This window comes from Pezoporus wallicus, unplaced genomic scaffold, assembly GCF_028554395.1.
Source record: "Pezoporus wallicus isolate ANWC-B61680 ecotype Strahan unplaced genomic scaffold, APGP_CSIRO_Pwel_v1 contig_2012, whole genome shotgun sequence".
NCBI classification, from domain to species: domain Eukaryota; kingdom Metazoa; phylum Chordata; class Aves; order Psittaciformes; family Psittacidae; genus Pezoporus; species Pezoporus wallicus.
The window spans coordinates 992,655-1,013,929 of NW_026639840.1; the positions used below are offsets into that span (position 1 = coordinate 992,655).

A 21,275-nucleotide genomic window follows, 5' to 3' on the forward strand; every position below is an offset into this window, starting at 1 on the left:
TAGCAGCATGCCTTTGAAACTTGTCAGGAGGATTATCCTTTTAGTTGGCTTTATGGAAAAAAACACCAACATCTAGATCGCATGAATTATAAGTTATTGAAAAATACCACTTATTTGTCTTGGGTTTGTGCTATACATTTAGGTTTGGCAGCATGTCAAAGTCCTGAAATAATCTACAGAGTTTGTGGATGCCCAGTGTCAGCATCTTTCTTCTGCGTGTTATATACTCTATGTGGGACACACCCTTCAGGTGGGAATATCCTTTTGCCTGAAAATATTGTCCACTGCGAGCAAAGAAATGGTGGTTCTGCACTTACTTCTTTTCCTGACCGGAAATATTAGTTTTTTATTATATAATACCTATTGTGCATTTACACCAAATAGGAAAACCCAAGACAGAGTATTGTCTGCAGTTAGGGTATCAGCCTAAGTCTCGGGAGCCGTAGGTTCAGTTCCCTAGCTGACTACAGATAATGAATGTAAGTTTTTATACAAATAATTTAGCCTTTCTCTGCCTCAGCTCCTTTTCTGTAGGATAGGTAGAAGAGAAATGGAAAATTTTTCTATTTTTCTGGCATGGAGTGAGAATAAATGCATTCAAAAATGCTAGGTGCTCTGGTAATGCAGTGCATTGAAGAAGTCTGATATTTATCTGGCTGAGTTAAATTTACTCAGCTCTGTTCATTCTGTAGTCTAATGGAAACAGACTCCTGTGTATGACAAAAAAACCAAACCCAACAAACAAACACAAAAAACCAAGCACGAAAACCAATGCTGTACCTGTAAAACCCCTGTAAAATAACACTTACTATGAGAAAGCAGAATTAAATTGTGCAATTAACTGTTGCTATGCCTTAGTTGTTGAGAACATTGCTTATTAAATATGATTTGAGCCTAATAGCTATAGTGTGCTACATAATTTAACATAAGGGATTTTTTTGTTTTCTAATTGTATTTGAGCTATACCATGGTCAACAAAGCTATCATTAACTTCAGTGGGAGCCAGATGATAAAAAAATGGATAAAAAAAAAATCAGGAAGGCTTGGTTTTATTTTCTTTCTTTTTAACTGGGGGCGTGTTGGTTGTTTTGTTTGTTTGGGTTTTTGTTTGCATTTTTTTTTTTCCCTTGGCTTTCAAAACCTCTTAGCTTATAGTATATTGCATTATAAAGCCTATACAAAAACTTACCTTGAAGGAAAGCTAACAAGATTACAAAATGAAGCTTTCCAGGACATCAGAAAATGCTAAGCTTCAAGGTGCCTTTGCAATAAAACAGGGAGTGAGCTCATGTTGGGGCTGCATTCATTCACAATCAACTGCACTCATACCACACTGCTGCCGTATAATGGGAAAATAATAATTAAATATATCCCAGGGGTGGTTTTAGACAGAATTCTACTTTGGCTGGGGACAGGGGAGGAATCAAAGAGCCAAAATGCAAGAGGCTTTCTTAGGAAATACATCAGATTGGACACTCTGCTTCTGTGTTGCAGGCAAGGATAAAAAAAAACCCAAACTCTAGATGAAAGTAAAAATATTAACCCTTTTTTTTTTTTTCTTGTAGGCGTCTCCACAAGAATGGAAATATGAAAATTAAGGCCATTAGTTAAGCATAGGAAATGCAAAGTAAGCTCACAGGTATGATATGGGCCATGGTAGTATGGGTGTCCTGGGTTCAGCAGTAGCAGTCATTTTTCTCCTTAGCAGCTGGTGCAGTGCTGTGTTTTTGACTTTCAGCCTGGGAACAACGCTGATAACACCGATGTTTTTAGTTGCTGCTCAGTAATGTTTACTCTGACCAAGGACTTTCTGAGTCTCATGCTCTGCCATGGGGGAGGGGAAGCCGGGAGGAAGCAGAGACAGGACACCTGACCCAAACTAACCAAAGTGGTATTCCATACCACAGCACGTCATGCCCGCTATATAAACTGGGGGCAGTTACCCAGAAGGGTGAGATCACTGCTCAGGTCAGGCTGGGTATTGGTCGGTGGGTGATGAGTGGTTGTATTCTCTTCCCTTGTTATTTCCTTTATCATTATTATTATTGGTCGTAGCAGCAGTGATTTGTGTTATACCTTAGTTACTAAACTGTTCTTATCTCAACCCATGGGAGTTACATTCTTTCGACAATGGGATAACCAGTTTTCATCAGCTGCTTTTCTGGACAGATGTATCCTGCAGAATTTCAGACACACAAGTGTTAGCATACATTTCTGGGAAAAAAAAACCCAAACAACCTACTTTGCTGTCATTTGGATGTTGTTACTTCAAGTTCTATAGCACTACATCCCACTGTCATACTAATACAGTCCAAGAAAAGGTATACTAAATATAATGAGCGTACATGCATAACTTGCTTTTCAGATCCCTTTAACTTATTTATCACTGGCTGTTAAATGTCTTTCTAAGTGGGAATATAAGAAATAGGTTGGAGACAGGAAAATAGAAACCTAATTTCCAGCAGTAAAGCTTAGGAATGGCAAATGATGTCATTGTTACTGTATTTCTTTGTCAATAAGATTAAACTACATTATTGTGTTTTATCTTCTTTCCGTCATGTTTATTTTTTCCTGTGTGTTTCACAGCAGAGAGTGCTAGTGATGCTATTTCCTGGGAGATGTCTGCAGTTATTAGTTTGGACATTAAACACCATCTTTAACTTTGCAATTAAAACCAGGTACAAGTGAGGCTGTGCATGAATAAAATGTTCCTGTGGTAATATGCACAAAAATGTCCATACTACAGTCAGTCTCTTTCAGCTAAATTGATTCAGTTTGTATTAAACATCATATTGCTGTGGATACTTATCAACAAATATTTTTAGACAGCATTTTTATTGTGAGCATCAAAAAAAATGAGCCAAATTTTCTGATGGTCAAGTTGGAAGAATTCTGTGGTTTGCTGGGATATTCCCCCCCCCCCCGAAATGTTTTCCTTCAAAAAACTCTGTTCAAGCACAATATTTTCTCAGGAGAAAAAAAAAAACTATTTTTTTAAGAAGACAATAGTTTGTTGTTTGACTTACTCTTTGCTCTGAAACGTAAGATAACTGTATTCATGCACATGCAGAAACATGTATAGTGTGCTGTGAGCTGGAAAACAAACCATTTTGATTAACTCGGTCTGAAATCTAAAAATACAGTTTTCAGTTAATAAAACATTTATGATTGCTACTTTTTCCTCTTATAAACCTTCAAGGTTCTTTTAAGATAAGACAACACTAGTATATATAGGTTTTATATCAAATTATACAATTCATTTGGTGCTTGGTGCTTTGGCAGATTTACTGGTATGTATTAGCTAATTATTTTAATCAGCTGGTCAATGAGATTTCATAATTGTAGTGGTGTATACATTTTAGGCTAATGACTGCTAAAATGACTTAAAGCTGTGTTATTATGTGAAAAACTTGGAAATAAGTGACAGATCTGATGGGTATCTAAAATGGTTCCAATACTTTGCTTCCCAGTGTTTTGGAGGCTGGTTTACAGATATTATCTTATTTTGAACGTACAGTGCTGTATTCAAGGAATGGGTCTGCTCAATTTGTAATACATATATATGCATGCATATAAAAAAATATACTGAGCATATTGGTGTAAGTCATTGTAGTTTTACAAAAGAAAATTAATCTTTTTTTTTTTTTTTTTTTTAAGTCTGTTGCTTTTTTTATGTATGTTACCCATACATGGAGCAGTTTTGGCAAGACTTTGTCAAAAATTCTCAGGAATTCATATTTGAATGTCACCTTTCTGCTTCTAACTGTTCAGTGAAACTGATAATTTAAATAAACAAGTGATTTTTTTTGTATTTTTCTGTACACATACACTATACACAATCAAAGGCCAGCTAAGCCCCACTGTCATATTAATTATTTCAAAGTCTACAGAAAATCCTCACAACATTTTCAGCTTCTAAGGAACCAACAATAAAAATATATTCTACAAGTACAAACTTAGTCCTCTGAACCTTTACTCATATAGGCCGTTCTGTCAAAGCTAAAGAAAGCATTCATATGATTGAGGTTGTGTGGGGCCAGGACTCAAGGAGGTAGAGTTTTGGGATGATCAGAAGAATAAATATATATGGTGAGGTGAAAAACATTCTAAAACCAGAGGCAGCCTCACAGTCTTCGTGAATCTGTGCCATAAAGTGACACTGATGATTAGCAGGCTCAAAAGCTAAAAAAGCCCTCCTATATTTGTATAGCACTGTAATGTATTTTGGCTTCATAATAACAAACTAATGAGCACCTTGACTCATAGGTTTGAAATCTGAGACAATGTTATAACTTTGTTACAGTGTCAGATTAGATGTTACAAAATACTCCTTTGTGGTAGACAGTTGCAGCTGTGGGTTTTCATTCCTTTCGAAAATTATGTGCAGGTGATGGGTGCTTAGAAATTAAGGAATGAAAGAGGCTCGGAAAAAAACAAAGTCTGAGAAATTTGCCAATCATGCTGTAGGAAACTGGCAGCAGCACGAGGACTTTTAAGATGTAAGTTTTCAAAGTCTAGAGAGGCTTCATAACAAGACAGTCATTGCTCTTCTCCACTCCTCTGTTTTGTTTTTCACTTCCTCTATGGTATAATAGGCCCGTTTTGCCACTGTGGTCGGTAGCACTCCCTGTTTGTTACACACCATGGGATCTATTATTTTATCCATGGCAGGTAATCATCTAGGCCATGTCTGTACAAGAAAATGTTGAACTGGTTTCAAAAGAATGATTATAAGCCAGATGCACTTAAAACAGTTTGCCACCTCCTTAAGTTGTTTTTGTAATTTACAAAATTCAGCTCAACTGATTGAAGAGATGATAAAGTCAATTTAAGTCACACAGTTTAGGGAGCTGCACCTGCAGCTTTTCCCTCTAGACAAGGTCTTGCCTTGTAAGTAGGAGGATCAATGGCAGGTTAATGCAATTGGCAATGTAAGAAGCTGGAAAAAAACCAGACTTGTTATTATTTGTGCGTGCTATTTTGTAAACTATTCAGGCACAGATTTTTTCTTGGTAGATATCTCTAAAATGACAGCTAACACTCTACTAAAATTAATACTAATAATGTAGATAATGATGTGCTAAATTGTTTTCAATATAGTTATTCCAATTTCACAGGAGTGGAGTATTGAACTGAGTTTGCTCCATCAAGACAAATACAGCTAACTAGAGCAGTGGGCCACTTTGTGCCTTAAGCTGTACACACTTGTTCGTATGGGAACCTCATGCTTGTAACCAAAGGAGAGATAAAAAGATAGATTACAGAATGAGGAGAATGCATTGCTTTGTTTAAATTTACAGTTTGCATGCTACTTGTTTTCCTTGGCATACGTCATTTGCTATATAACCTAATAAATAAGTAAAGGTACTGATTGTTTAAAGCATGCTGAATGATGACCTGAACTAGCAAATTTGCCTTGATGGAAAACTCTTACTTAGAGAAATAGAACTTTTATTCATCAGTGTAGGATCAGCTCATTTGCTGTGGATGAAGGTTTTGATTCTTCGCTCTTACATGATACAAGGAAAATTGAATCCATGCAAAGCAATGCAGTGATTTGTTCATTGACTGAGTTTGGATTTTTCTACATGTTGGCCCATTTCTAACACAATACCTTAAAATAACAGGGAGGAAAAAGTGGCACTTTTTCTCCTTGGCTATTTGCTGTTTCCTGTCCAGCAGTCAGAGGAGCAATGGCTCTAGAGGTGCAGTGCCACATACACCAAGAATTTATTCTGCTGATATTAAGAGGCAGAGTGGCAAGTACGGTATTAGTTTCTGCTGTGTTGCTGAATAAACTGTAGAAAGTGGTTTGCAGTGTAGAATACATATCCTCCTGAAACTTATTTCCCCTCACAGCATGTGCCTCTGCTTTCAGCAAAAAGTGAGTTATGCTATAGTAGCAATAAAGGGGAAAGAGTTGTCGGATTTTAAAGGTGCTTAGGCAGCTGAAGAGGTAGGTAGATGACTAATAGGATTTAGGATCCAAGCTTGGGAAACCTAAGTATCTTTAAAAGTCTCACAGAGAATTCTCACTGAAAATCTTTAATTTTCCCACTGTACTTAACCAGTGATAACCTACCATCACACTATTATTTTAATTAGTAAATTCTTATGCTCTGGAAGGACTTGTTTGGCAGGTATTTCTAATAATTCCAAAGGTATTTCTGTTTTCCACAGAAATTACTCTACGTTCTATAGACAAAAGATAATGCTCTAGGGATATGGACCTCTTGTGTAGCTAGCATGGGATGATTTCTGCAAGTGTTGCTTTACCTGTGACATACATCTCTTCAACAGTAAGCTACGGTTTATGCCATTAATTAAGGGGCAGTAGGTGAAAGCCGGTGTAGGTGACCCTCCAAGTCATGTAGCTCCTTATGGGGAAAGAAATTCAAGCCCCAATGCCTCTGTCACATCTATCTGCTGTTTCTGTCCCTTCTTCCCGGTGCCTATTCCACCACCATTACAATCCAAGGCTGGGTTCCAGCCTAGTGCTGACAGGCGGCAGTCGGATAGGTGGGGGTTGGAATTCCACTCTGGGTAAGGAGTCGCAGGAGGCCGGGAGCGGCCGCAGGACAGGGATGCCCAGGCCTGGAGCCACGCCAGGCTCGTGCCCTCGCTTGTCGCCACCATCAAGTGGAGCTCATCGGTCCAGCCGCAGCCGGCTGGGCCTCAGCCCGACCACGGAGGCGGCCGCCGGACCCCTGCGGGGCTGCCGGGTCCGGATGCGGGTCCGGTGGGGGCGCGCTCAGCCCAGCCGCAGGTGGCGGCGGGAACCTCGCGCTGCCGCCACCCCGCCCGCGGCCCGGCCGCGCTTCCGCCCGCGTCAGCTGACTGCTGTGAGGAAGCGGCCCCGGCCCGGCCCCGAGCCCGCGGAAGCCCCGGCGCGTCCCCCTCGCAGCCATGGCAGGGGTCGTGGTGAGCGGAGCCCAAGTAAGTGTCTGCGTCCCGCGGAGCGCAGGGCCCCGGGCCACGGCGGTCCCACCTGCCCGGGGCAGCCCGCCTCGCCTGGGCGGCCCGCCGCCGGCACGGGTACCGGCTGACCCAACTTCCCGCCGGTTGGCCGGTGCTGGAGGAGGCTTCTGCGGGGTGGGGGGCAGCGGGTTCGCACGGGGCAGGGAAGTTTTACTTTCCCGCGCGCGCTGCTCAGGTATCGCCTCTCTCGCGAGCACGCAGACCCGAGGCCGCCGAAGGGAACGACGTGAGGAGCCGTCTCTGACCCCGACAGCGCCGGGGGGCGGTGCGGAGGGGGAAGAGGGCGGGGCGGCCCCCGGGGGTGTGCTCAGAGCGGCACGGGGTGGGAGGGTGTGAGTGGGGGTGCGTGGCCGTGCTTTGTCGTAACGGAGAGGTAGCGGAGCACCCGGGTACTTGTGGACGGTGTTACTGCTCTGCCGCTTCTCCTCCCGTGGCCAGCTCAAGTGCAACAGGAGTGTTCCTGAGGCTTGGCTGTAACAGCTCGCTGCCGTGCGACATCTCAGCTACCGGCGGAGTTCGACGTAGGGGTCGGTAGGCCGGGGAGCCTGTCGTACTCCGGTTGATTTAGGGCTCTGCCGCTCTCAGGCTTGAGTAGGCTGCAGGAATCGACTGAAAGACTGAAATATGTTATGTGTTGTTTCTGCTGAAAGTAAACACTGTCCGTTTCGTTTTGACTGAAGAGAGAAGTTGAGAAGCAAAACAAATCCTGGTGGCCTTTACCAAGATCCTTATTTGGCTACTGAAAAAGTTTCTGCCTAAAATTTGATGTAATTACTGCTGAAGCTGTGGCTACAACTAGCAAAATATTCCCTCCTCCTCCTCCCCCCCCCCCCCAATAATTAATTAATCTTGTTTTCTTTTTAAAAACGGTTTGTTATTAAAGCAGGGTGCTGCCTATCTAACTGCTTATTTAATCTGGTCACTATTTCTATGTGGAATTCAGGTAAATGTGTGTGTGATATGGAGGGGATTGGCTAAGTTTGCAGTTGCTGCAGGATACTGTGTCACTGCATAGCACGCTGCCTTCTTCCCACCACTGTGCCTTGACCTCTTAATTTGGCTTTGTGACTAAAAGACAATCTTCTAACAGCATATAGTAAAATGTAATGCTCAACTGACTGGAAATATTCTCCAGATGTAATTCCCTTCAGTGGAAGGGATTATGCAATATTGAGAGTTCCTACATGTCCTTTTTGGTGATGTTCTTTAATAAAGATCTTACTTTATGGGTTACTAAAATTACGTTATATATCATTATAAAATGATTGCAGAGTTTGCATGGTAATATCCTCTGAAATTAAAGCAAAAGAGAAGTGCAACTGCTATTGAGTGGTTAACTTTATATTTTAAATACTTTGTAGAAACTTGTTTTTTTTTCCTGAATTACATACAGTGTGTTCAAGAGTCTGCAAGAATGTCTGAGACATCCATAGCCTGATGCTGGGTTTTGTGGGAAACTCTCTGAACATTTTGGTGGGATATTGAGCAGGGCACCCATAATGATTGACTGTGACCAACCTGTCACAGATTAGAGTTGGAGAATTAGGTAATGGAAGCACCTGCATCCATTTTTTAATCCCGTGTGATGTTCTATGACTGGTATAGAAAAATCTAAGAAATGACTGTTACTGATGTGCCTGGCACCCAAAGAGCCAAGAAGTCTTGGGAAAAGCATTCTTGCTCTCATTTCTCAATGATGACATCTCTGGATATATACTTGAAAGCTCATACTCATTCTGAGGGTATTTGAGATGGAGGCAAAAGGAAGAATACTGAATTATGTACATTTTATTAATGTTCTGTGTAAGTTATTTTAAACTGAAAGAATAAAAATGAAGAAATGTTATTCTTCTGTACCATTGAAGTCTTGTTTTATATCAGATTGATGAAGGATTAAATAGAAGAGTGGGGAAATGACTCTTAAAAACTTGTTCAAAAAAGCTAATTGTGTATTGCACTGCTGTCAGTCGCTGCCAGTAAAGAGAGTTATTGTGTATCTGAAGCAATTTCATGTATGTGGATTGTAGAGATCTGAAGTTGAATGCACTTGGTGTATTTTGTGTAAAAGTAAATCTCTTTGTTTTAAATTTAAAAAGGTGCTTGTACTGTTAGTGTGCTGCAGTGGACTTTGTGGAAGTAAAATTCCTTTTACGAGGCCTCAGCATTAAAAGGTCATGTCAATGATATTTCGTCTGCAAATATGCCTGTGAATAATGTGTTTGTACCAGATGTGCAAATATATTTGTATATTGTAGCAGTTCAAAGGCTTTTGAACATTTTCTTTATTTTGCCTCTGTGTGCTTTAAAACACATTTATATGAGCTTTTTTTTTTCTTCAACCTCACTTCTTGTGGAGCTAGAACATTTATGGCCAGGTAAGTTTCTGAAACAGTGTGAATGCAAGTCAGTCTCTTGCTCCTTCTCCATCACTCCTGCCTGTGTGAAAGCTAGGTAGTGATCTGTTCTCTTGCTGAGTTTCTAGTTGCTCAAGATGGTCTTGCACTCATGGTGTTAACAGGCATCACATTATAGTAATTTGTATTTCAACGTGTTACATTGAACTAAAAGCATAATCTAAAGTATTATTCTTCTGTTTATGTGGTGTCTTTCCAAGGATTTGCAAGCATTAAAGAAACCTGTCATTCAGTGGAGAATGAAGAGATTCTTGTATGCATACCTGCATGTGTGTCATGAAGTGCATCGTAGGTGTCTTGGATGAAAACTGGAGGAACCCTCCCCCCATATTTATTTCAATAAATTCTGCAAACCAGTTTGTTATGTCCAAACCATTAGGATGTCAACTGCCCAGACTACTCACTTTTTCCACTTTGTCCTTATTTGTTAAAGTCGTGTCTGTTTTGTAGCAGAATTTATTGCAAGAATTTATTAACAAAGGGAAGAAGTTGTTAAACTGAGCTTCAAGCTACCTGTTTTCTGCTCATAAAAATTATTTCACTGTTGTCAGCTTTATCTGTTGAAGTTATTGAACAAAATGAATTAAATGGGATGCAATATAGTATTATCAGATTGCAGTAATTTTTAGAGTGTAAGAGTGGGATGACTTGCAAAAGTACATATTGTCAGTCTGTTGTGCAGAGGAGTCTCTATTTTAACAGAAATTGAAATACTATCAAAAATACGTTTGATTTTTTTTTTTTGTATATTTTTCAACTGACATCTTTTAGACCAATGGGATGTGGTCTTGGATTTGACTGTGTATTAAATATTTAGATAGTAATAATATCTTGCAAATAGTGGTCTAACACAGTGTTGAAATCTACTTAACTAGCAAGGTGCCATGTAAGGGCAACTAAGAATTCTTTAGCACAAAATCTGAAATGTCAGTATTTGTGCTGAGATTTTGAACATTGGGAGGATGAACCGATATAGATGTATTGAATTCGGCTTTGTGGGCATTCTTTGAAGAAATCACGCCAAAGACTTCTATGACAACACAGCAGAGAGAATAGAACAAGTTTAGTGTTTTAGTTGTAACACAGATGATTGTAGCAAAGGGAAATTGTGATAGGTTCTATAGCAATAAAACTGATGTGGCTTAAAGTTGTAATGAATATTTACAATACTGTGTGTTGTCATTGTCTCAATGAGACAGAATCTGGACAAAGAACTAAATAATCCACTTGTGTTTTCTTTTTACTTCCAATTCTCAGGTGTCCTATATTAGTCAAGACTGTGAAGAAATTCCAGAATTCCTAGGAAGAAAATATGGACATATGGCAAAAAGGCTAGATCTTAGCTTCAACTTGTTAAGGTATGTGGCAATATATAGATTTCCAAGTGCAGTATGGGACACCAACTCCAAATGCAGAATATGCATTTATTTATTTATTTATTTAAAAATTCAAAGTAGAAGCATACATGTATGTTTCATACATTTAGTAGTTGACAAGTGGGCAACCCTGTTTTATAGTCAATGTTTGTTTCCTTTTCTTGTGCATTTGGGACACAAATAACCAGGTGAGTCTGGAATTTTCTCATGTTAACATAAATGTCCGGTGAGGAGCCTATGGTTTATTGTCTGCTCAAAATGGAAAATAAGCATCATTACCCGAAGAAGTGAAGAATGGGATCAAAAGTGATTTGTTCTTAAACAAAATACAAGTAAGTGTGTGCTTCACTCCCTTCTTTTTATTTGTAGATCTCTGGTTATTACCATAAATAACCAGAGATTTGTAATAGTCTTTCCCCAGATGATGTGTTTTTGTTGTTGTGGTATGATTTTATTTTTGTGTAGTTAAGTCCTAAGTGCAGTTAGAATTTATTTTCATTATTTTAGTATATGGATTAAGAATGCTGTAGTATTCCCATTAGTTATTACAATATCCTTTTTCATTTAATCCTTGTGAAGAGAGAAGGTGCTAGTTTTTGGAGTAACTGCAGTCAACTTTTGCTGTAGGATAGCTTGTTGTTTAAAAAGCATTCTAAGGCCAAAAAACAGATTTGGGGAGGGAGTTTTGTTGTTGTTTTGTGTTTATTTTTCTTTTTTAACTTAGGAAAGCTAATACTAAATATAATGAGAGCAGTAATGGTGGGTTTTTAATTTGAGCTGTGATATACTAAACATACAGAAACTGAGAATGAAGCATTTATTATACAGTAGCTGTTCAGACTGGTCTGCACTTATGTATGAACAATGCATATTATATAGACAGATCTAGAATAAATGTCATAGCCTTAAATGAATATGAGTATAGAAGTGGTGTCTTGGGCAGCTGTTGAAGCAAGTGTAAACAGTAGGATCATTGTCATTTTCTTTAAGCAAATATTATTGCTTAAAAAATCTGACAGTGCTTTAGTACAGTGATGAGGTTTATGATTTTCATCAGTGAATGTTTAATTTTAAAAGTTTAGTATGCTGTCTTCAGTGGGGGAACTTAGTGTCTACTCTTAAATGCCTACACTTTAATGTCTTTAAGAAGGAGTTTGGTTTTCTAGAAAAACCTGGTATGTGTTAGTAAAGGCATAAGTTGAGTGAAGAAGACCAAGGGTGATCAAAATATAGAGAAAGATAAAGAGAATATTGTGCTTTGCTGGCACAGTAGTTATATGCAGTAAACATGTTAGTTTTCATTATAATATGATTCATTATTTAATGTGAGTGTGAGTTCTTTTATAAGAAAAAAATATTTCAGTGGTCACTAATTTTTTAGCCTGTATTTAAGCCAGAGAAACGCTTAAATACTCAACAGTTGCCACCTCTCAGCTTTAGGCAGTAAATAGGTGCTTACCAACCATTTTTAAAGTTGTTTTGCATATAATAGGGTGTCTGTGTCCTGTTCTCTACTGCTGAGTGTATTTTGGGAAGGAGTTATCCTTCTGTAGCAGGCAATAAATTCTTTTATGTAAAAAAAGTGCCAATTGAATTTCTGACCATATAACAATTACATTAAGAATTTAAGAAATTGAGCATAGAAGGAAGTTTTTTTTTGTTTGTTTTTGTATATGCAGTCATGTTATTTGATATCGCTATCATGGGTACAGTTGCTTGGAGAAAAGCGAGATCTTTGTTGTAGTAACGTGTTCAGCTTTGGGGTCATTTGGCAGCAAACTGACAGTGGTGTCCTTTCTGAACCAGAAGTCATGTGCGGTTGTAGACTTGCAGCCTTTACTGTGCTCATACACACATGCTTATCCACATAAGAGACCCTTATCAGAAAGACGTATTTGTACTGCACGATACAGATGTCAGAAAACTTTCTTATGCAACTGATATAATGTAATACTTGGTTGAACAATTGCTCCAGTGAATCATACTGATTTTGATACCATCGTAATATAGGTAACTTCGTTTCAAAAGTCAGAATAGAGCCAGGTAAGTTATTTTGCCATTTAAGGCTTTCCATTTTTAAACAAGCCTCTGTATGTTTAGAGGCTTTTCCAGATACGCTCGAAAAAGTGTGGAAAGACGGGCTGATGCTGTTAGTAAAGTAGGAAAGAATTAGTCAAACATGCTGTATTTTGTGATTTGCATGCAAACAACTTTTGCCAAGCTTGTCCCTTAATCAGACTTTTAAAGAGATGCCATTGTGTTTTTCTGGGAAATTCAGTTTGTTATTTTGTACAAATGAAGGAGTTTCTTCCCCTGTGTGTTGTGAAGAAGATAGAGCCAAATTCTTGTCAGTTGTGGAATCTCCATCCTGGTGGGTGATACTCAAAGCACAAGTGGACAAAACCCCAAACAACCTAATCTAATTTTGAAGTCACCCTGCTCTGAGCAGGGGTTTGGTTAGATGACCTTTAGATGCCCCTTCCAGTGTAGAATATACTTTGATTCTGCAGCGTTATTGGTGTGGCCATCATAAAATGGACTGAGTTGTAACAGCTTTTTCGATTTGATACTGGTAGTGCTTTTCAGCTATTTTAGAAATGAGTTATTTACACCGAGCCTTTTCAGTAAGGCGTGTTTCAGGAGCAGAGATGTTTTGATTTGGAAATCTGCTCCCGAGTCTCTCGTGGCAACTGTATTTGATAGCCTTTTCTAATAATAGAGTGCTGTAAAGGCCACTATTTTGTTTCATAACATGTGGAAAACATTCCCTGGTTCCCACGTAGTGAAAGAGTAGAGTATGGGAAAGAAAGTCACTGATGGGGCAGTGTTAGGGTTATGGGAGACTTTGCTGAAAGAACAAAGGTAAATAATCATCACTGGTGAAGGAAAGAAAGGAATAAGTAAATAGGAAGGATGTAATGTAGGTAGGGAGTAGAGATTTGTATGAAGAACCAAAGATTTTTTTTTTTTTTTGAATGCATCTTGCTGCCTTGTGGAGAGAAAAACCCACCTATTTAAAGGTTCTTTTATTTGTCCTAGTAACTTTCTTTGTGCCAAATTTCTTCTTTCACATTAAAGGCTAAATGCACTCCAGTGCTTGAATAACAGATGTCAGTGGTTTTGTACAAATAGGTGCTATGCTTTTATAAATATCTACAGTTTGATTCACAGAGAAGTCTATCTTCTGACTTTGCCCTCAGTAGTTTTAAACATGCGAGTTGTTTTTGTTTTTCTCACAGAGATTTCTTCTGGATCTAAGCTATGAAGTGAAAGGGAGAGTGACTCTTTAATCTTGGCCAATGAGGAAGGATTAATCCAATAATCGCGCTCATGGAGATACAAATATCTCTTCCCTCTCTCTAGGGTGCAGATTATTTCTGCTAGAGGCATGAATAATTTGCACAGTGTGTGCTTGTGCATATTTTCCACCGTCCCCTTAAGAGGGAGTATACATGAAAACATCCCGTTGAACTTTAATCCTAGTCTGGAATGATTCTCCATGATTTTTGTGAGGCTGAGGCTTTGTAGTATCCTCTCTGTAGACTAGAGATTGTTTGTATTTCCCTTCTGCCTACTGTTTTCTTGCCTGGGGGAATATGCAACTGGCAGCTTGAAACTGGTCTTCAGTTTTACAGGGCATGTTCTTCTTTGTGCTTGAGTATGTGAAAGAGAGGCCTTTTTATTTTATTTTCTTGCCACCTTCCTAGTGCATGCAGCAATAAGAACAGGAAGATGAACAACAAAAGGGAGATGGAAATAAAAGCCAGAATTCAAAACAAAGCATGACATATTTTTTAAAAGCCTTTCGATTGATCTTTATAACGTTTTAAAATGTTGAAGAAAATGCACTATTGTTAAAACTTTTTGATGGTTTTATTTATAAGGTAGAAAAATATTTTCACCATAATTGGGTAACTCTTAATCGTAGCAATTGCATATTTATCAGTGTGAGGGGCTGTTATTAATGTAGCTGTCATGCACAAACACATTTCTGCATTAAATCCATTTAGTATGTGCATTATTCGGTCTAGAATGTCACCAGGACATCAAAGCCCCCTTAGGCATAAGAGCACAGTGCCCTGCTGTGGCTGCAGAAAGGGCTTGATCAATAAATGTAACATGTTAATGCAGAGCAAATAGAATAAAAGATTTCTTTGACAAGACATGAAAAATCACCTTGTGGCAGCTGGCATGGTGATGCCATTTCAGCGGAGACACTAGCAAAGTTGATCTGACAAGTAAAGAGGAGAGATGATGGTTATAAGGTGCTTTTGTTTCAAACTTCTTTCTTGACCTGTCAGGTTTTGAAGGAGCCTGAATGGCCCTTTTTTGTCATGTGAAAATTGTAGTCTTAGGCAGTTATGAAGCAGTTATCTCTTCTCAAATTGTGAATGCTGCTGTTTAATTGATTCACTTAGCATTTGAAACTGTCACGCATTAATAATTGCTAAATCCTGTAGATACTGCTCCAGTGTGTCATGCTTAAATATGTAGTTATCAGAAAATTAATATCCTTAATGAACCGATGCTTTCAAACTAGCATTGCATGAAATCTCTTTCGCCCTTTCATTTGCTGAAGGTATATCAGCCAGTTTTCAGAGAAACCCCTCCCGACAGTTATGTGGTTTTATTTATTTTTTTTTTGATGCCCGACAAATGCCAGCTTTGCTTTGGGTACATAGTGTGCTCAATGACAATAAATATAGTAATTATGCTGGAGTTAGTAATTAACATAATTATAGTCAATTACGACAAATACAGTGCAGAGCTAAATAAATGAGGGTGAGAAATTAGCAAGCTAATTGATTTACCTTACTTGCTGCTTTTTCTTGCAACTAGCAGTTGGAGATTTTCTGCAGGAGAAAGAGCATGGTTTACAAATAGCTGATTGTGTTTTGAAATGATTCTGTCTTATGGCTCTTACTCCTGTTTCTTTTACACTGAGGTGAAGAGGATTGAAATATGGGGTAGTGGTTAGAAGGAGAAAGGAGCTGCTGATCTGTCCTCACTGAATGCTTTGAAGGAAAATATGTGTACCTGCTTTAATTTTAGATGCTACTTAAAGTATTGAAGGAGTAAAGGAAAAAAAAAAGAGTCATGATTCTTTACAAACAGAACACCTTGCTACAGAAATTTTGGTCATATATTTTAATCCCCTTAGATGTGGCCTGAATTACCTAAGAGACATTTATCTATCTGCTTATTGACATAAGGGAGATCTGCAAAGCTAAAGAATTCAAATTGTTCAAGTAATCCAAGTGTGTTGAAACAATATGCCCTTGTTCAGCCATCAGTTTCAATAATTTAGAATCACTGGACCAGCAGAGATGCATAGTATCATAACATTTGTGCACATTATAATTGCCTGTTTTGTTTCAAGATGATTTATAGTATGTTGTCTGAAATAAGTGTATTGGAGCTATGCAGTTAATCTATTTCACTCTCCTTGTTTTTTGTTTTTTTTTTTTTTTTTTTCCAAGCATGACCACAGTTTACTATGTGAAAAGGGAATTAATATGTTTAGGTATTGAAGATTTTGTATTGCTTTTTTTTTTTTAAAGAAAGATGCTTAGTAGGAGCTGAGATTTTTTTCTTGCTCTAAGAAAACAGTGGTTTACAAATGTTTGTAAATTTTGCACTTGAAATAGGTCACTCCAGGTAAATGGAGATGTATTTAGAGGCTTCACAGAAGAGATACTGTTTTCTATCAGTAAGAAATCTGAAATGTATAAATTCTTGAAATTTTTTTCTCCTACTATTGCAGTAACGTAGCAAGTTCAAATTAGTAGTTTTGTAGTTTGAGGTGGGTATTTAAAGTTTTCCTGTAAGCGATGTCCTACAGTAAGTGCAAGATGCTGGTTTTTTAAGTAATGTTGAAATGCAAAGAATGTCTGAAAATAAATGTACACTAACACTGCTATGAGTGGTCATTCTTTAGAAGCAATTCAGTTGGAAATCAATTTGCTAAATGAAATATTTATATACAAGGAATCATTTAAATTTAAAATTCACAGATGTGGTGGTCTGTCAGATGAAGTTTTACATGTTTATTAATCACTGTGGACTATTTTATGCATAATTGTCATTCTATTACAATAACTATGAAATAGTCTTACCCTACTGGATGGACTGAAGACAAGTGTGATGATGGGTTCACTTTCTACATGGTAATACCTAGGGAGTAAGTAAATCTTTGTAAGTGTATGTCTACTGTAAAAATGGAAGGAAGAGTATCACCGGTAACAAAAAGGATTTGAGACTTCAAATATTAATTCTACTTTTGAGAGTTGATAGGCAATCAAAACTAAATCTACTCTTTGCTCTCTTCTTCCCCTTCTTTTCCCTCCTTCCATGCTTCCTCCCCTTTTTGAAAAGTGTCATTTCAACAGGAACCAGGTATGATCTGGGTAATGTATAAAGAAAACCTTTTCTCCCTTTGAAAACTTTGAATAATCTTAAAAAATGTTACTGAGATATACCTTGTCTTGCATATAGTAGCCATGCAAGTGTTCCATTATTTTGTCACCTTTAAATGTGATTACAGAATATTTGCCTTTACAAAGTACTATATTGTGTATGTTTTTTGTGACTTGTGTATTTTCCTGGTATGTCTTATTTGTGGTCACTGGTTTATTGTTGATACGAAGGGACAAGTGAATGACTGATTTTAAGAATGTCAGATTAATGGCTTATGAAATGTATTTAAATATATCACTGTTTTGAGCATGCTATGCCAAGGATGAAAGCTGTTTTTTTTTTTTTTTTTTTGTGTAAATTATTTTTCCAAGCTCAGTAATACGTAAGGAAAAACTTAGAGTAGAAATTGTATTTCAATCTCATACTGGTGGTTGTTGTCTTCTTTAGTCCCCTCAGCCTCTCTTTTTGTCCATTGATCCTTGCTTGACTTTTTATGGCCACATAGTCACTAACGGACTGTGAAAACACTGTAGTATATATACCTCTGACCTCCAATGCTAGCCATTATCCATTGATTTACTGGATCTGACAGATCAGAACATAAGATTGTTTTCTGTTCTGCTTTTCTCAAGAAGGCTTAATACTGTGGAAGGAGTTTTCTTTAGAATGTATGACGTTGCAGAATTGGGCAAAAGCTTGTACCTGAACAAAATGGCTTGGGACCTGGGGATCAGTGTGTGTTCATATTGTATAGTTGAGAAGTCTTGGGGGGTTACTAGAGCTGTTAAATCTGGTAAAAATGTTAAACATACTGAACAATTTAACGTGAAGTACAGTAAGGTTGTGAGCTTGAAGTGTTACATCCTTAAATATAACTAATGAATATTGCTGTGATGGATGATGAAAGTTGTTGTTTTGTGACATCTGTCTAAGGGGCTGTTACGGTCATGAGTAAAGGTGAAATCTGTACTCCTGGACAAAGGTGAGTAACAGACTCCTTGGACTTGAATAGAGATTGAATGTCATACTAAGCATCCATTGACTGAAGGCTGTTGATAAAGACTTCTTGACTGAGATGGAGCTTTTCCCAGTGAACTGGTGTTTGCATCACATTATTTTATTTCTGTTTGAGCGGGAAGTGAGCTGCTTTCTCTTGATCTGGTTTCTTCTGTGAGATGGAAGTTGGTTTTTGGAGTGACATTGGATGCTAAATGGAGTGATGTTGGAGGCTAAATCTGCACAATCTGCACTTGTTCTCTGGGTACCTGGAGGGCTTAATTCACTGGTGCAGTCAAGCCAGCTCCTCTTGTGAGAACTGTATCGTAAACAAAAATTATTTTTATTTTGAATTCTGTTCTGAATAACAGAAATCTCTGTCATATTGAGAGAAAATCAGTTAATAAATGAAAGACTACCACAATCAATGGAAAGTATTGACATTTGGAGGAGAAATAGTTCAATGTGCTTGTTTTAGTTTTCAAAGAATATCAATAGATTACAAACACTCTCGGTGACTTTTCCTGCATAGTCCATGGTTATCTGGGTTTTAAGACTGAGAGCCACTTCTTTAAAAAGAGTACTGGGGGCTAAAGAGAAGGGTGTGATGAAGTAAGTGTAGTAATCAGATGGACTATTCCTATTTCTGACTTCCTTAATCTCTCTTACTCTAAAACAGTATTTCTTCATCACTGCTGTTGTGAAACAAGAGCGAAGGACTGCAGGAATAGCTGTTGTCTGATGACAAGGAGCTTGACTGGAGGGAAGAACCTGCATTAAGCCTGGATCTATTGTCTATTTCTTTTCCTCTCTGTTTTGCTGAAAGGTGTCTTTTCTCCCTAATGCCGTACACAAGATTCCCAGCATCTGGTTGCAGATGTAAAGTACTTAACTAGTTTTGCTTACCAGTTACTGAGTAAGAAGAATCTCTGTCCTCCATATTCAACAAACCTGCTGAGTGGTTATGGTACAAATAACTAGCTGGCATTTTGCAAGTAAAATCCCTGTAAAGCTTCTATTCATGCATTGCTTGTTTTTTACGTGCTGTTTTGCATGGTTTGTGCCATTTTTGAGATCCTCCATTTTACGTAAACCATCTTTACATAAATTATCTTTGAGGTGATTTCTCAATTTAAAAAGACAATCCCCAAAGCCTTAGCTCATGCAAGTGTGAAGAATGAGTAGCATAGAAGTGCAAAAGGGCCATGCATTTTTCTCAGGCTCAGGAGCCAGCATGTCAAACCAGACATGCTATACAATAATTATATTGTCTTTAAGGTCATAGTTAATGCAGTGTTATAGCTCGGTTGCGAGCTTTACCCATGAGCTGATGCTGGCAGTTATGTGAAGCTGCAAGATTTTTATTTCTGGTTTTGTTTTGTTTTTTTCCTAGTCTTTCTTTTTCACCATGCTTGCCTGAGTGAGTTGGAAGATCATTTCCTTTCTTTATAATTTTTTGTCAATTTTTAACTTTATTTGTCCACCAAGTCTATAAGTGGTAGCAGTGAACATTCTTTGCATAATACAGCCATAAGAGTTTGTTCATTTTTAGAGCCATCTTACTGCTCATGTTTGTAGGAACCCTTGCTATGGTGAAAGACTGTAGAAATCACTTTTAGAAGAACATAATTAAGAGATGTAAAATATCTAATGTTAGAGAGTAGTTTGTAATCCATCCAAAACTCAGGGGAGTGGATAAAGTCTTACAGATTGGACCAGATTTGAATAGCTTCTCTTCAGGTACTTAAGTCTGTTGTTTTTCCTGTGGTATATGAGCTGTATTGGTAGATAGTAGTACTTGAACATGTGCACACCTCCAGTTAATATTTTCATAGAAAGCATAGTGTGCATGGGATGCTGTTGTTGAAGTAGTTTACTGGCATTTAATGTGTTGTCAGTCCAGTGGTGAGTGATGGACACTGCAGGTTATGAGCTGTTTGGCATAGATGCCAACTCCCTGTGTTTGGGCTTGGTGAAGTCAGGCTCTTGCTCTGTCAGTATTGTTGTACCAAAGACTGGAGTGACAGTGCAAGACTTACTACTTGTCAACTCCAAACAATTTTTTTTTTTTGTAAAACTAACGAACATAAAAGGCTGTGGGTTTTTTTTTGGGAGGGATTTTTTTTTCTTTTTTGTTTTTTTTTAGCATGAAGCTTATTAGCTCCATTCTGTCAGGTAGTTCATTTTTATATAATGCATTGGACTAATGCAACCATTTTGAGTACGTTCAGTCCTTAAGTTTTGAATTTGCATTAAGTATCATTTTTCAATGCTTGATTTGATAGATATTGAAATATGAGGAATATATATAGTTAAAATATAGTTAGTGATGTTGAAAATGTGGCTCATGCTTTATGAGCTAGCTCTGCATTTCCCATTTGGCAGTTGGGCCAACTACTGCCATTTGTTCCTTGTGAATATGCCCAATGGAAAGACAGCATAGTGCTCAATGTTTGTAAATTACATTCAGAAACATGATCTGTCTTTCCCTTAGAATGTTAATCTGTGATCAGACATGCTGACAGGGAACTAATTTTATGAATTTAACAGAAAAGCTACCTATTACCTATGTTCATTTTTAGTAAAGTCATTGTTTCCAACAATTAATTTGAAGATCAAAGTTAGCATATGTATTATTTGGAAGAGGCACTTGTGGTGACTTAATGACTGCTTTAGTAATTAGTTTAGATAGTTATTCATCATGAGTATTTTTTTAATCTCTTCTTCTTTTCATGATTTCAAGACAAGTATATTGTAATTTTAAATCCTTAGGTTTTTGGGAGCATCCAGTTACATACTTGGAGCAACAGAGAAGCTTTTAATGACCAGGATATGACTAGTGAACTTTCATTTCTTCTACAGTGGTTTAACGTTTCTGTTCATCTATGTTTGGTCTCATTCATTTTTACAAAATGCTAAAATTATTCCATCTCTTGAGTGTAAAATCTCTTAAAGCACAAGGAAATGCTGCACAATTGTCCTTGAACCATTTTAAATGTTACGGGTCCAAGACTTACTTTACTTTAATTCTGCAAGGCCACATAAACACTGGATGAGGATGCTGCATTTTAGACTCCTAGGACTTTAAAGACCT

The 21,275-nt window shown here is 37.9% G+C and overlaps 1 protein-coding gene across 1 annotated transcript in view; it reads left to right on the forward strand.

Moving 5' to 3' along the window:
* The window catches only part of LRMDA (leucine rich melanocyte differentiation associated), a 706,026-nt gene that overhangs the window by 27,038 nt on the left and 657,713 nt on the right, over positions 1-21,275 (forward strand). The window contains exons 2-3 of the mRNA XM_057416378.1: positions 6,852-6,936; positions 10,650-10,750. Of these exons, the coding sequence (XP_057272361.1) occupies positions 6,907-6,936; positions 10,650-10,750 (131 nt within the window). The 5' untranslated portion in view covers positions 6,852-6,906. The remainder of the gene's footprint in view (positions 1-6,851; positions 6,937-10,649; positions 10,751-21,275) is intronic.